The 10,941-nt window shown below is 34.1% G+C and overlaps 2 protein-coding genes across 4 annotated transcripts; one reads left to right on the forward strand and one right to left on the reverse strand.

The window, feature by feature from the left end:
- The first annotated feature begins 1,373 nt into the window (after nt 1–1,373).
- LOC147063446 (epimerase family protein SDR39U1) lies at nt 1,374–5,670 on the forward strand. Of its 3 annotated transcripts, XM_085959401.1 has the most exons (6): nt 1,374–1,403; nt 1,550–1,623; nt 1,898–2,102; nt 3,304–3,544; nt 5,102–5,332; nt 5,411–5,670. In XM_085959401.1, exons 2-6 carry the CDS (start codon nt 1,602–1,604, stop codon nt 5,618–5,620), a joined length of 909 nt encoding a protein of 302 aa, XP_085815527.1. In that variant the 5' UTR covers nt 1,374–1,403; nt 1,550–1,601; the 3' UTR covers nt 5,621–5,670. The 3 variants fall into 3 exon arrangements, 1 of the variants encoding a protein (XP_085815527.1); XR_015072058.1 differs by having other exon boundaries at nt 1,397–1,623; nt 3,304–3,709; nt 4,690–5,332; XR_015072057.1 differs by having other exon boundaries at nt 1,397–1,623; nt 3,304–3,562.
- On the reverse strand, nt 5,661–8,262 carry LOC147063447 (nudC domain-containing protein 1). The gene is made up of 2 exons (XM_085959400.1): nt 6,933–8,262; nt 5,661–6,231 (listed from the first exon to the last, which is right to left on the reverse strand). The coding sequence occupies exons 1-2, from the start codon at nt 8,164–8,166 to the stop codon at nt 5,729–5,731; spliced, it is 1,737 nt and encodes a 578-aa protein (XP_085815526.1). The 5' UTR covers nt 8,167–8,262; the 3' UTR covers nt 5,661–5,728.
- Between the last annotated feature and the right edge of the window lie 2,679 nt (nt 8,263–10,941).

Raw genomic sequence — 10,941 nt, forward strand, 5'->3', positions numbered from 1 at the left:
ATACCTGACTTACAATTTAATTTTTATTAATAAATAAGATCATTATTACGTATGATATTCAGTTTTATTCAATGTACATACGTATAATTTAATTAGGACTTAAAACTTTAACTAAAGTTTATTAAGTAAATTAGCAGTGTACCTACTTACTACCTACGTAGGTATATAATTTGTGTTTAAGAAATTTGGCTCTCAAAAGAAATCTCAATCGTTGTACTGTTGATATTTGGCTCTGTTGACTAATGAGTTTCCCGACTACTGGGTTAGGGTATTTGACGGGCCCCCTATCCATCGCTTAGATTAAAGGCAGTGTGAAATACTACATTAACGTTTTTGAAATTGTGTTTTAGTTCAAATTGAGGGTACTTATACAGTGAATTATTGGCGATTTTCAATACATCTAATTTAATAATGGAGCTGTCGAGTATCGACACATAATAATCAGAAAATATATTAGACAATTATATAAATTAAAATGTTCATAGTCATGAAGTATAATAGCGCCGCAGGCGACTTTTTTTACTATTAAAGCTAATTTATTATGTGTGTTTATCTCACTTATCTGGTCAACGCGACACGCCAGGCCCCCCACAGCCTGGGCCCTCAGGTTAGAGCCCTGTCAACCCTCCCCAGCCATGACCTATACCACTCCGGAATTCGGGTGGACACCGAGAATTTCATTAGGGAATGGGTTTCTAAAAAAACCTGACATTAGTGTTTCGAAATTTTTGTGTCAGAAATTAAAATCTAAGAAATTTTACTAAAAAGGGTGCTGGAGAATTACAAATCATTTTTTGCCGTGTTGTTTGTCTAAGCCCAAGGTATAGTTTATTGGCTTTCGATTTAAATGTGTAAAATCATTCTGATGATTTTCATATTTTGGGGGGGGCAAGGCCCCCCCCCCCATGGTGCGCCACTGATCTTTTGTACATCTCCATGAGCTCTATAATAAATTGGCGAGAGAAATTGCGAACTCCATGACAGATCGTGGTAAAACGTATTAAATCATAGACTAATATACTTTTATATTAAATTATCCTTATCTATCGTATTAAAAACTATTTGACGTACGGCACGCGTGAAAGATTTTAAACATGGTAAAGCGTGTAAAACAACGACTTGACGTACGGCACGCGTGAAAGTTTGGACGCGACCAACCTCACTCTTTCCGCTGTTCGCTACGCGACTTTAGACACACGATCATTCCCGTGCGATATCGCGCATACGAGGCTTTCACGCAGATAAGATTGTGTGTGTGCAGGCCGCTATTATATTGTAACTTTGTAGTTTAGGCGCTTTGGATCCGGCTCGTTCTCCTACGCGGCGCTTTTTATAAATTTACTTGATCTTGATGTCAACAAAAGTTTGTCTATAGTCTTTTTTTGACATTTCACCTCTTCCCGGTTTGTTCAAAATAAAATATCTTTTTTCTTTTAATGTGCTTCTCCCAAAATCAATTAAAAATTTCCATAATTGATTAATATAATGAAAATTTCAGTGACAAACTAATGTTAATAAAAAACAATTCTTGTATTATTGACTGTTTCAGATAATAGTTACCGACCAAATGATAATATTGTTATAGAGAAGAATAATTACAAATGGCTGGTCGTGTATTAATAGGTATATTAGATAATTGTTTTTTTTATAAGAATACGTAAATAATTAGTTGTCATTTTGATCAATGTGCCTTATTTTACTGTCATGCATTATGCAATCAGTATCTACATAATACTGAAGGAAACGGACTGTGCTATACCTCATATACCTGTTCTATAACCCCTAACAGGGTGAGCCTTAAATTTTATGATCTTATTGATCTCATGTACTTTGTATTAGTAATATTATTATATACCTAAGATTAACCTGTAGTCATTAATCGTGTTTAATATTTAAGGTGGCGGAACAGGTTTTGTTGGGAGTCACCTCTCTCATCTTCTACAAACAAAAGGTTATGATGTGGTAAAGATATCCCGTAAACCGGGTCGACAAATAATCACTTGGAATGAAATTGAAAAAAACGGTTTGCCAGATGGAACGAAATCGGTTGTGAATTTAGCCGGTGAAAATGTGTTAAACTTCGCCAAAAGGTGGACTGAAAGGTATGCATAATTATCACGGCATTTAATGGGTAAGCAAGCTGGTCTCTTTTCTAAATACCTTAGAAGTTACCATTCTACGGTTACATTTAGGGAGGGGTGATCCATAACGATAATTTAAATTATTAGTAAACAGTTTATTCCATGTAGACAATTATATTAAAAACCTTTTTCTGTCGGCGCAGATGCTTTTCGATCCAATAATTTGAAATTTTCATACATTACGATGCATCATTATCACACACTAAGATTATATTAGGCTGGGGTGGGGTAGGTTAGGTTAGGTTCTGTTTGGTCTAAAAAGAAATTTATAAAAACTTATGTGGGCATCTGCGGTACATTTACCAAATTATCTTGTGCTATCTGCTTGCCTAGTTATTCAGTTAGGTATCAAAACCAGGAAACTACAGTACCTCGGCCACATTACGAGAGGACAAAAGTACAGCATTCCCCAACTTGTCATTCAAGGAAAGATCAATGGTAAGCGTAGCAGAGGACGGCATCGCATTTTGTGGCTTAAGAACCTCCATGATTGGTACGACTGCAGCTCCACTGAACTGTTCCGGGTAGCAGACAACAAACCCAAGATCGCCTTGATGGTGGCCGACCTTCGCTAGGGGATGGCACAATAAAACGATATATTTATATCAGTTATAGGTTTTCAAAACATGCATCATAATTCCAAAGGGGGTGTCACAGGTAAACCTTGCATTTTCTTGACTCTATAAGAGTTCGAGAATTATGGAATTTTTCATAGTAGGTAGTCAATTTATTTAATGTATGAGACTTTCGCTGTTGTTTTTTATCATAATAAATTCTTGGGTTTCCACCGCGAGTACTTCTCCCTCCTTTCCTTGACATTTTGGGCTCGTTTCATAGGCCATTATCAAGAAAAGGAACGTCAAGGAAAAAAGTACACGCGGTGAAAACCCAAGAATCTATTATGATAGTCGATTTATTGATTTCTCTAGAATTGTTTTTTGACAGTTATACCGGAGAGATATTTTTATTATAATTTTATTTTCTCGATTCTACAGTAGTCGTGGTGATATAGCGAGGTAGTTTTTTTCTTAATCAGTTAACAAAACTGATAAATTTAGAGTCAACTGTATCAAAAATTTCTAGACTTAATAAGATTATTATATTATATTTGTGTCAAAATTTGTACAACGTCAAACTAAATCGTGTTTGTTTATTATTTCAGTTTCAAAAATGATGTATATCAATCTAGAGTAAAATCAACAGCAATCTTATCAAAGGCAATTGACGAATCTACAGAAAAACCGAAAGCGTTTATTGCTATATCAGGAGTCGGTATTTATCCACCATCCGAAGATGCGGAATACACTGAAAATTCTCATGTGGAGAAGTTTGATTTTCTCTCCAAACTGTGTCACGATTGGGAATCAGCAGCCAACATTAAAGCATCGGAGAGTTGCAGAGGAGTTAGTTGATTTAATTTAGTAATTTATTTTCAATGACTAATAATATATTATGTACAAATTTTATTGTAATATAAGCCATTTTCCTGTAGCAATTGTACACTCTTTACTCTACGGCTGGCATACTCATTTCCTATTAAAATGTTGTTTTTAATGTATGGATCTAGGGCAGGGGCGGGCAAACTTTTTGGATGGAGGGCCAAATTCAAGAATTCAAAATGAGCGGCGGGCCGCAAGTAAAATACCATTTTTAGATATACACTATTTATTATCACGAAAAATAAACATTACAAAAAAAATAATGAGAAGAATGAAAGTGTTGTACATTTTTTCAAATTCAGGTGTTAATTTTGTGGTTGATATTTTCAAAACTGCTTGTAAATGGGCATCGGAGATATTTGATCGTAAAGAATTTTTATTGAGGTTCATGATCAAAAATGTTTGTTCACATATATAGGTTGATCCAAAAACAACGAACATTTTTCTTGCATAATCTTTAAGTTGTTCGAATTTGTCTGAATTAAGGGCATTGTAAAATTTGGATATATCTTCGCGACGATGCAATTCTCTTAAATCAGTGTCACACTGCAGACCAATAATCTCAAGTTGTAGCTCTGTCAGTACACTATCAATATCTATTGAAAATGGATCGCGTACTGTTGCTAAACTTGTCTCAATTTTTCGGAAGTCACCAAATCTTTGTAGAAAATCGTCATTCAGAGCTTTAATAATTTTACCATATTCTTCAAATTTATATTCTGGTATATTCAGCAACTTCAAAGTTGGAAAGTGGTCCACGTTCTTATTCGATATTTGTCGAAGGAACAACTTGAGTTTTAATTGAAATCCATTCAAACTCTACACCCGTGGGCATATATTTTTTTTCCTTACAACGCAGAGTTAAAAGTATTTAAATGTGTCACGATGTTCAACATAGAAAATAGTGGTTACATAGTGTGCGACGAGACGCAAGGAAGACGTACTGAGATAATACATTAACGAAACAACAAATTCTTCAAATTTTAATCTATTGTCAATATTTAAAAAAAAATATATAAAAAAAGTTATTCGTAATCAGAAGTACAATTAATGATGGCGGGCCGCAAAAAAATACCCGGCGGGCCACAGTTTGCCCTCCCCTGATCTAGGGCATGGACCCAAACAACCAATTGTGGTCGTAACACCTGCAAAGTAAAGCTAACAATACTTTGTCAAGATTCATAGTACAGCACTCGCTGACCACGTGAGTGTTATCGTGCGTTTTCACATAAATTCAAGACCACTTACAAGTGAACCACAGTTTTGTGGTGAGTTTATTTAGTCTTACAGAGATCGATTATTTAGAATGATTTAAATAAGTGCTGACATGTCTAATTTTATTTTGTTTATTAATTATTGCAATAAATGGTTTACCGCTAATAAAAATGAAGTAACTTAAACTGCAATTTGAATTGTAGACCCAATATCTGGAAATAGAAGCCTCATTTCAGTTATTATGTACTAAGAATATTGTAATTTAACTGATAGTAATGAAGAAAAGATGTCTTTAAATGCTTTTAGGTAACAATACGAAGTGGAGTTGTTCTAGGAAGAAATGGCGGGATGATTAACAATCTCTACATCCCATTTTTCTTCGGTCTAGGAGGCCCGATTGGTAGTGGAAAACAATTTTTACCGTGGATTCAAGTGGATGATTTGTCAAATTTAATTCTTTTTGCAATAGAAAATAATCTAAAAGGAGTGTTTAACGGAACTGCTCCTCAAAAGACTACAAATAAACAGTTTACTGAGGTAATTATTTCTAAATTAAAACACATATATGCAATAAATTATTAATTTTATGAATTACTTTTTTTTTCGCTGTTATAGGCATTCGCTAAGGCTTTATCGCGGCCAGCTATATTTCCAGTCCCGGAGTTTGTTTTCAATATATTGCTAGGGAGGGAGCGTGCAATAATGATAACAAAAGGGCAATTTGTTTCACCTAAACGAGCAATAGAAGCTGGATTTCAGTTTAAGTATCCCGATATTCAATCTGCATGCAAATCTGTGGCCCATCTATTTCCAAAAAAGTTGTAATTAATTAATATAGTTATTGTATTGTAAAATAAAAACAAATCATAAGTAAAGATTATTTTTATTTTCTTAAAGTATAAACAGGTAAAAAATAGATTCTAAAAAAGTGTCTTATATCATTTTGAATGCGATAACGCATTTTTCAGTCAATATATAAAGAATTTCATTAGTAGCACAAATCCCTAAAACTTCCCCGTCTTTATCTAATGACACGACTTGCTGTTCACCAATCCTTACTTGTCTGTTTTCACCGACACCAATCCTTTGTCGCAATTCACACCCTTGACTCTTAACTGATTCTTTTCTATAGATGAAAACATGTCTGTTGGCCTCGCAAACGATACTGTATTTCATATCTGGTGGGCACACTGTGAATTTTTTCTGTTGCTTTGAAGACTGGACATATCCAAAAGCTAACAGTGTTCCTTCATGACGCACGGGCCATATGTTATCAGTATCTATCACTTTGGCAGGCTGCCAGATACAGCAGTCTACATCATGTCTGAGACCAATTGCAAGTGGCTCAGAAGGATTCAAACAGACGGAAAGTATTACTTGATGCAGACTCAATGGGGATTGATGTGTAACCTGATGATCAATACCGTCCATCCTAACTGGAAATTGAAAAGAACATATTATTAATATAACATGTAGAACAGTCGTGGTCTGCAAGTTAGATCCGGCTCTCAGTCTGTTTTCAAATAAAATATGTAAATTATTTCAATGAATTATAGGTACTTAATTTTGCCTAACATCTATAGGTCATTTATATTAGGTTTAATATTATAAAGGTCATTAATATTAGACCAATAAATAAAAAGAACAGGGAGATAAGCTTGATGCAGATATTCTAATTCTCTTCTAATTAAATACATCATATTGCATGTTTTCTCAGGCATTTAAAAATTGTGTATTTTCAATAAAAATTTAAAATTCTTGAATCTTATCTCTATTCAATATTGCATAGTAGGTAACTAATTAGATACCTCGATTTAATTACAAAGCCGACCCGGTTTAAAGACCAATACCTATATATATGAGATTTAATTTGCATGAATCAAGGTCAGGTCGGCTCAGGGACCCAGGGACAGGCTCGGACACTGAAAACTATGTGAGGTTTGACTCCCACTTAGTCTAAAAAAAATTCTAATTTGTATGTTTTCTGAGGTATTTCAAAATTAGATGCAAATCATTTACTAAATTTTACATTTGTTCTCCAAAAATTATTTACCAGGGTCGCACCGTACTGAGTTAAAAATGCCTTGCATTGGTGTTACAAGCCCAAAATAATTTGAAAATATAAACAAATACTTACATAATGAAGTATTTTCTTCGGAAATGGCATCACATTCTTCCAGCTGCTGATTACTAAAGGAAGGGATGGTCCCTTCAGCGGCTGCCTCCGTATCGCTGCACAAATGTGCAAGGCGGGAATGAATTGACTCCACAAGTGCCGGATCCATTATCTGTTCACCGTCAGTGTCGCCATTTTTTAGAAGCCTCTCCCACATAACATCTGAATGGAATTTTGTCAGGAGGATGTCTAGTTTACCGTCTTTAGTCACATTATATGTAGTCAAATCACAATCGATCAACGAATGTAACATACCTTTCAGTAGTATGCCATTTTTGTATTTAATCTCAACTGAATCCTTAGTTGTGTTTATATTTAGAAGTGATTCTTGAAATGTTTTTCCCAAACTGAGCGTCAAGGTTATGTCGTCCCCTGTCTGTAACCAAGTATAGATACATTTCTTTTTATCATCGGCAATATCTGTCTTTAACACTCCTTCATTAGAATCATTAATAAAGTTAAATGGATGATCACTGATCAAATACACAGCTGTGGACTTGGGCTCCAAGGCCATATAGTAAACACTTCCTTGGCCTTTCAATTCTTTTACAGATAGTAAGCTCCATATTTTATTTTCTTTCTGTAATGTTACCCAGGCTATTACGGTTTCAAAAAACTTATCACTCTGTTGCACATATTGAAGAAGGCAGTGGATAACTTCCCTTGCATCTTCGATTTCCACTCGACTGTCTGCGATCAAGAAGCATTTGTCAGGACCCAACACTTGATCAGAAAAAACATTTGTCCATTTAATTTGCGAACGGTTTCTATTCCCAGTCAACGCTATATGCAAACAGCCTGCGCCGTCAGATAATAATGCATATTGCTCGGAACAAAAGTGCAATGATACATTGAAATGGCCAGACTTTCTTTCAATGTGACTTGGAATTTCGTAAACACATTCGATCTCACGAAAACAGTCTTCGTCCAAATTAGCCACTGCTTTATGGACAGACCACTGATCGTCAATAAAGTACACACCGCTATTAGCCCAAAAATCGTTGACAAGATGATTGTGTAAGCCAAATAGTTTTGCATGGATTAAGGAATATTGATCATCATTCGGAAATACTCTATCAATTTTTGAGGTTAAATTCATTCGCCATATAGAAATGGTATCTAACGATAGCTTATATCCATCAAAATTAGGTTGCAAAAGTTTTCTATCTGGTCTAAGCTCAACTAGGGTCCTCATTTTAGGAAAATAATTGATAGATATCGGTTAACGACACAAGAAAATATAAGCAAACAGAAACATGGTAATAGCGGTATACGTCAGATTTCCGACCATAGAGTGCAGCATTGAGCATAGACTAATATACTATAATCCAGAGTGCAGCATAGACAGATGATGGTATACTAACAAACAGTGTTGCCAAGTCAAAATTTTTAATTTCAGTAGAATGTGTAAAAAAAATCAGTAGATTCGACAAAATATCAGTAGATTTCTGTTTTAGGAAAAAAATTTCGCCGCGGGCCGCAGATTCCCAATTTTTCATAGTCGGCTTGTTTTTTTTAGGAGAAATATTTTGCCGCGGGCCGCAGGTTCCCAGATTTTCATAGTCGGCTTGTTTTTTTTAGGAAAAATATTTCGTCGCGGGCCGCAGGTTCCCAGATTGTTGGCTTGTTTTTTTTAGGAAAAATATTTCGCCGCGGGCCGCAGGTTCCCTATTTTTCATGGTCGGCTCGTTTTTTTAGGAGAAAAATTTCGAAGTTCCCAAGTTTTCAAAGATGGCTAATTTTTTTCCCGGCTGGTGGGAATTTTGTGAAATGGAGAAATATCAGTAGATTTCAGAAAATATCAGTAGATTCAGTATATTGCCAAAAATATCAGTAGATCTACTGAAATTTCAGTAGACATGGCAACGCTGCTAACAAACCTACAGGTTCGTATCATTCAATCGAACAAATCAAACAAACGGTTGAATTTTGGACCGCTTGGCAGAATGTCCACGGGAACCAGTGTTGCCATATTTTTCTGTGCTGATTATAGTACAAAGGCGTAAAAATTATAGTATTTCTGAAAAATATATGGTACAAGAACATTTTTCGTCCTGAATCGTTTAAAATTATAGTATTTTGGTATACCTATTTGGCGTAAAATTATAGTATTTTAAATTTTTCACGAAATTAAAATTATAGTACTGTACTATAATTATAGTACGGTTGGCATCACTGACGGGAACGCTTTTCTGACGACTAATTGAGCGTAGTTATGCACAAAGCAGCCAAGCCACAATTTTGAAAAAAAATGAGTTATTGTGATTTCCATAATCTCACACGTTTGTTTTACGTTCTACACAAATCAGCCAAGCTGCTGTCATACAAAAATCTCATATAAATGCGCTTTAAAGATTTTGCAAATCGCAGAGTATGACATTTTCGATTTGCATAAAGCAACCAAGCTGCTATCATAGAAAAATTTCATATAAATGCGTTCTAAAAATATGCCATATTCGTTCTGCAAAAAACAGCCAAATGATAATATTATGTACTTACCTATTTTTTTAAATCGTGACTGTAAGATGTGTTTTTCTACATTCAATTAATATACATTATTTTCTCAATTACATTATAATATGTTTTTCATTTTATTATATATAATATAATATACAGATTTTTCATATAAAAAATAGTGCCAAGCAGCTAAATATTAATGTATAATTTACAAGTTTTTCAAATTATTTTCAGAATTTTGCAATTCCCATAATAATTTAGTAACTTAGAAGGCTATTTTTAAAGAAAATAATCAAAAATAAAGACTTTTCTTACAAAAATAAGAGATGGCTGCATTCTGCAGAATGAACATTCTAAAAAAATCGTTTTACACAAAACACCCTGGACTGCTAAAGCACCAAAATTTCATAGATTATATGCTTTTATCTCTTCAAAAGTTATACAAAATCATATATATATATAATATCTATCATTCAAAAAGTATAAACAGTATACAGAGGCTTTGCTGATTTAAAAAAAAAAACACAATTTACATAAAAGTGCTTCTATCTCTGTTTGAAGTTTGTGTGGCTCGGCTGCTTTGTGCATAACTACGCTCAATTAATGTTGCCAGTACTTAAAATAAATTCATTAACATATTATTAGTCTCTAAAACAGAAACACATTTGGAAACGTCAGCTTGTTATGAAATTTTAACCCTCTATCGTCGTTTACAATAACACAAATTTAACAAATTATCGTATCATTTATTTTAAATGTACAAAATATAAATAATACTTCATGAATAGGTAGCCATTTAGTAAATTTATAAGATTTAACGATTAAGGTGGCCATTTGATATAATTAGCATGCTATTTAAATTTGGTAATTTAAAAGTAATTATCTAGTGAGCAGTCAATATGTTTTAATTGTTTTCATGTCGACAGTGTGATATTGTTAGGTATAGGTAACCTACTACATAATGATATTAAGGCTCGCACAAACCAACGCGAATATTCGCAGCGAATTCGCAACGCAGTCGCTATCGCTGTCGCTACCGCTTGCATTTGATGCGAATTTCGCGTTTGGCATCACACCAAAGCGTCAGCGACACAGCCATAGACTAAATAATTTTAATTCCGCGCCAGATTTAAAATTGCAAATAACATTAATATTTTACGCCAAATATTCTATAATTTTTATGAATTGAATGCGAAAAATATACGTACACTATGGTGCTTTCAGAATTGCTACAACTTTTACCCACTTCGCGGAAAGTGTATTATAGGTGGTAGCATTAATTGGAGTCATAGACTAAATACCTCATAAATTTGATTTTGAGCGGCCATCAAGTTTTAACACAAAACATTTTATCCACATTTTATAAATGCATACCATTGAGTAATTTTATTGCATTCATGTATTTTTATGGTTTTTTCATTGAAATTACGTGAAAAATTCACATTTTTGTATTTTCACTAAAAACCCCGTCAAAATATCCCGAAAAAAGCACCCGCCATCGGTACGGAAGATC

This window comes from Rhyacophila brunnea, unplaced genomic scaffold, assembly GCF_057557595.1.
Source record: "Rhyacophila brunnea isolate RB1 unplaced genomic scaffold, BYU_Rbru_1.0 scaffold_9, whole genome shotgun sequence".
Classification (NCBI taxonomy): Eukaryota; Metazoa; Arthropoda; class Insecta; order Trichoptera; family Rhyacophilidae; genus Rhyacophila; species Rhyacophila brunnea.

Excerpts from the sequence above, each read along its gene's own strand:
- LOC147063447 (XM_085959400.1), bottom strand. The coding sequence starts at position 8,166 with ATGAGGACCCTAGTTGAGCTTAGACCAGATAGAAAACTTTTGCAACCT. Across the intron at positions 6,232-6,932 it reads CGAAGAAAATACTTCATTAT|TTAGGATGGACGGTATTGAT; the intron begins GTAAGTATTTGT and ends TTCAATTTCCAG.
- LOC147063446 (XM_085959401.1), top strand. The coding sequence starts at position 1,602 with ATGGCTGGTCGTGTATTAATAG. Across the intron at positions 2,103-3,303 it reads GCCAAAAGGTGGACTGAAAG|TTTCAAAAATGATGTATATC; the intron begins GTATGCATAATT and ends TTATTATTTCAG. Across the intron at positions 5,333-5,410 it reads CAAATAAACAGTTTACTGAG|GCATTCGCTAAGGCTTTATC; the intron begins GTAATTATTTCT and ends TCGCTGTTATAG.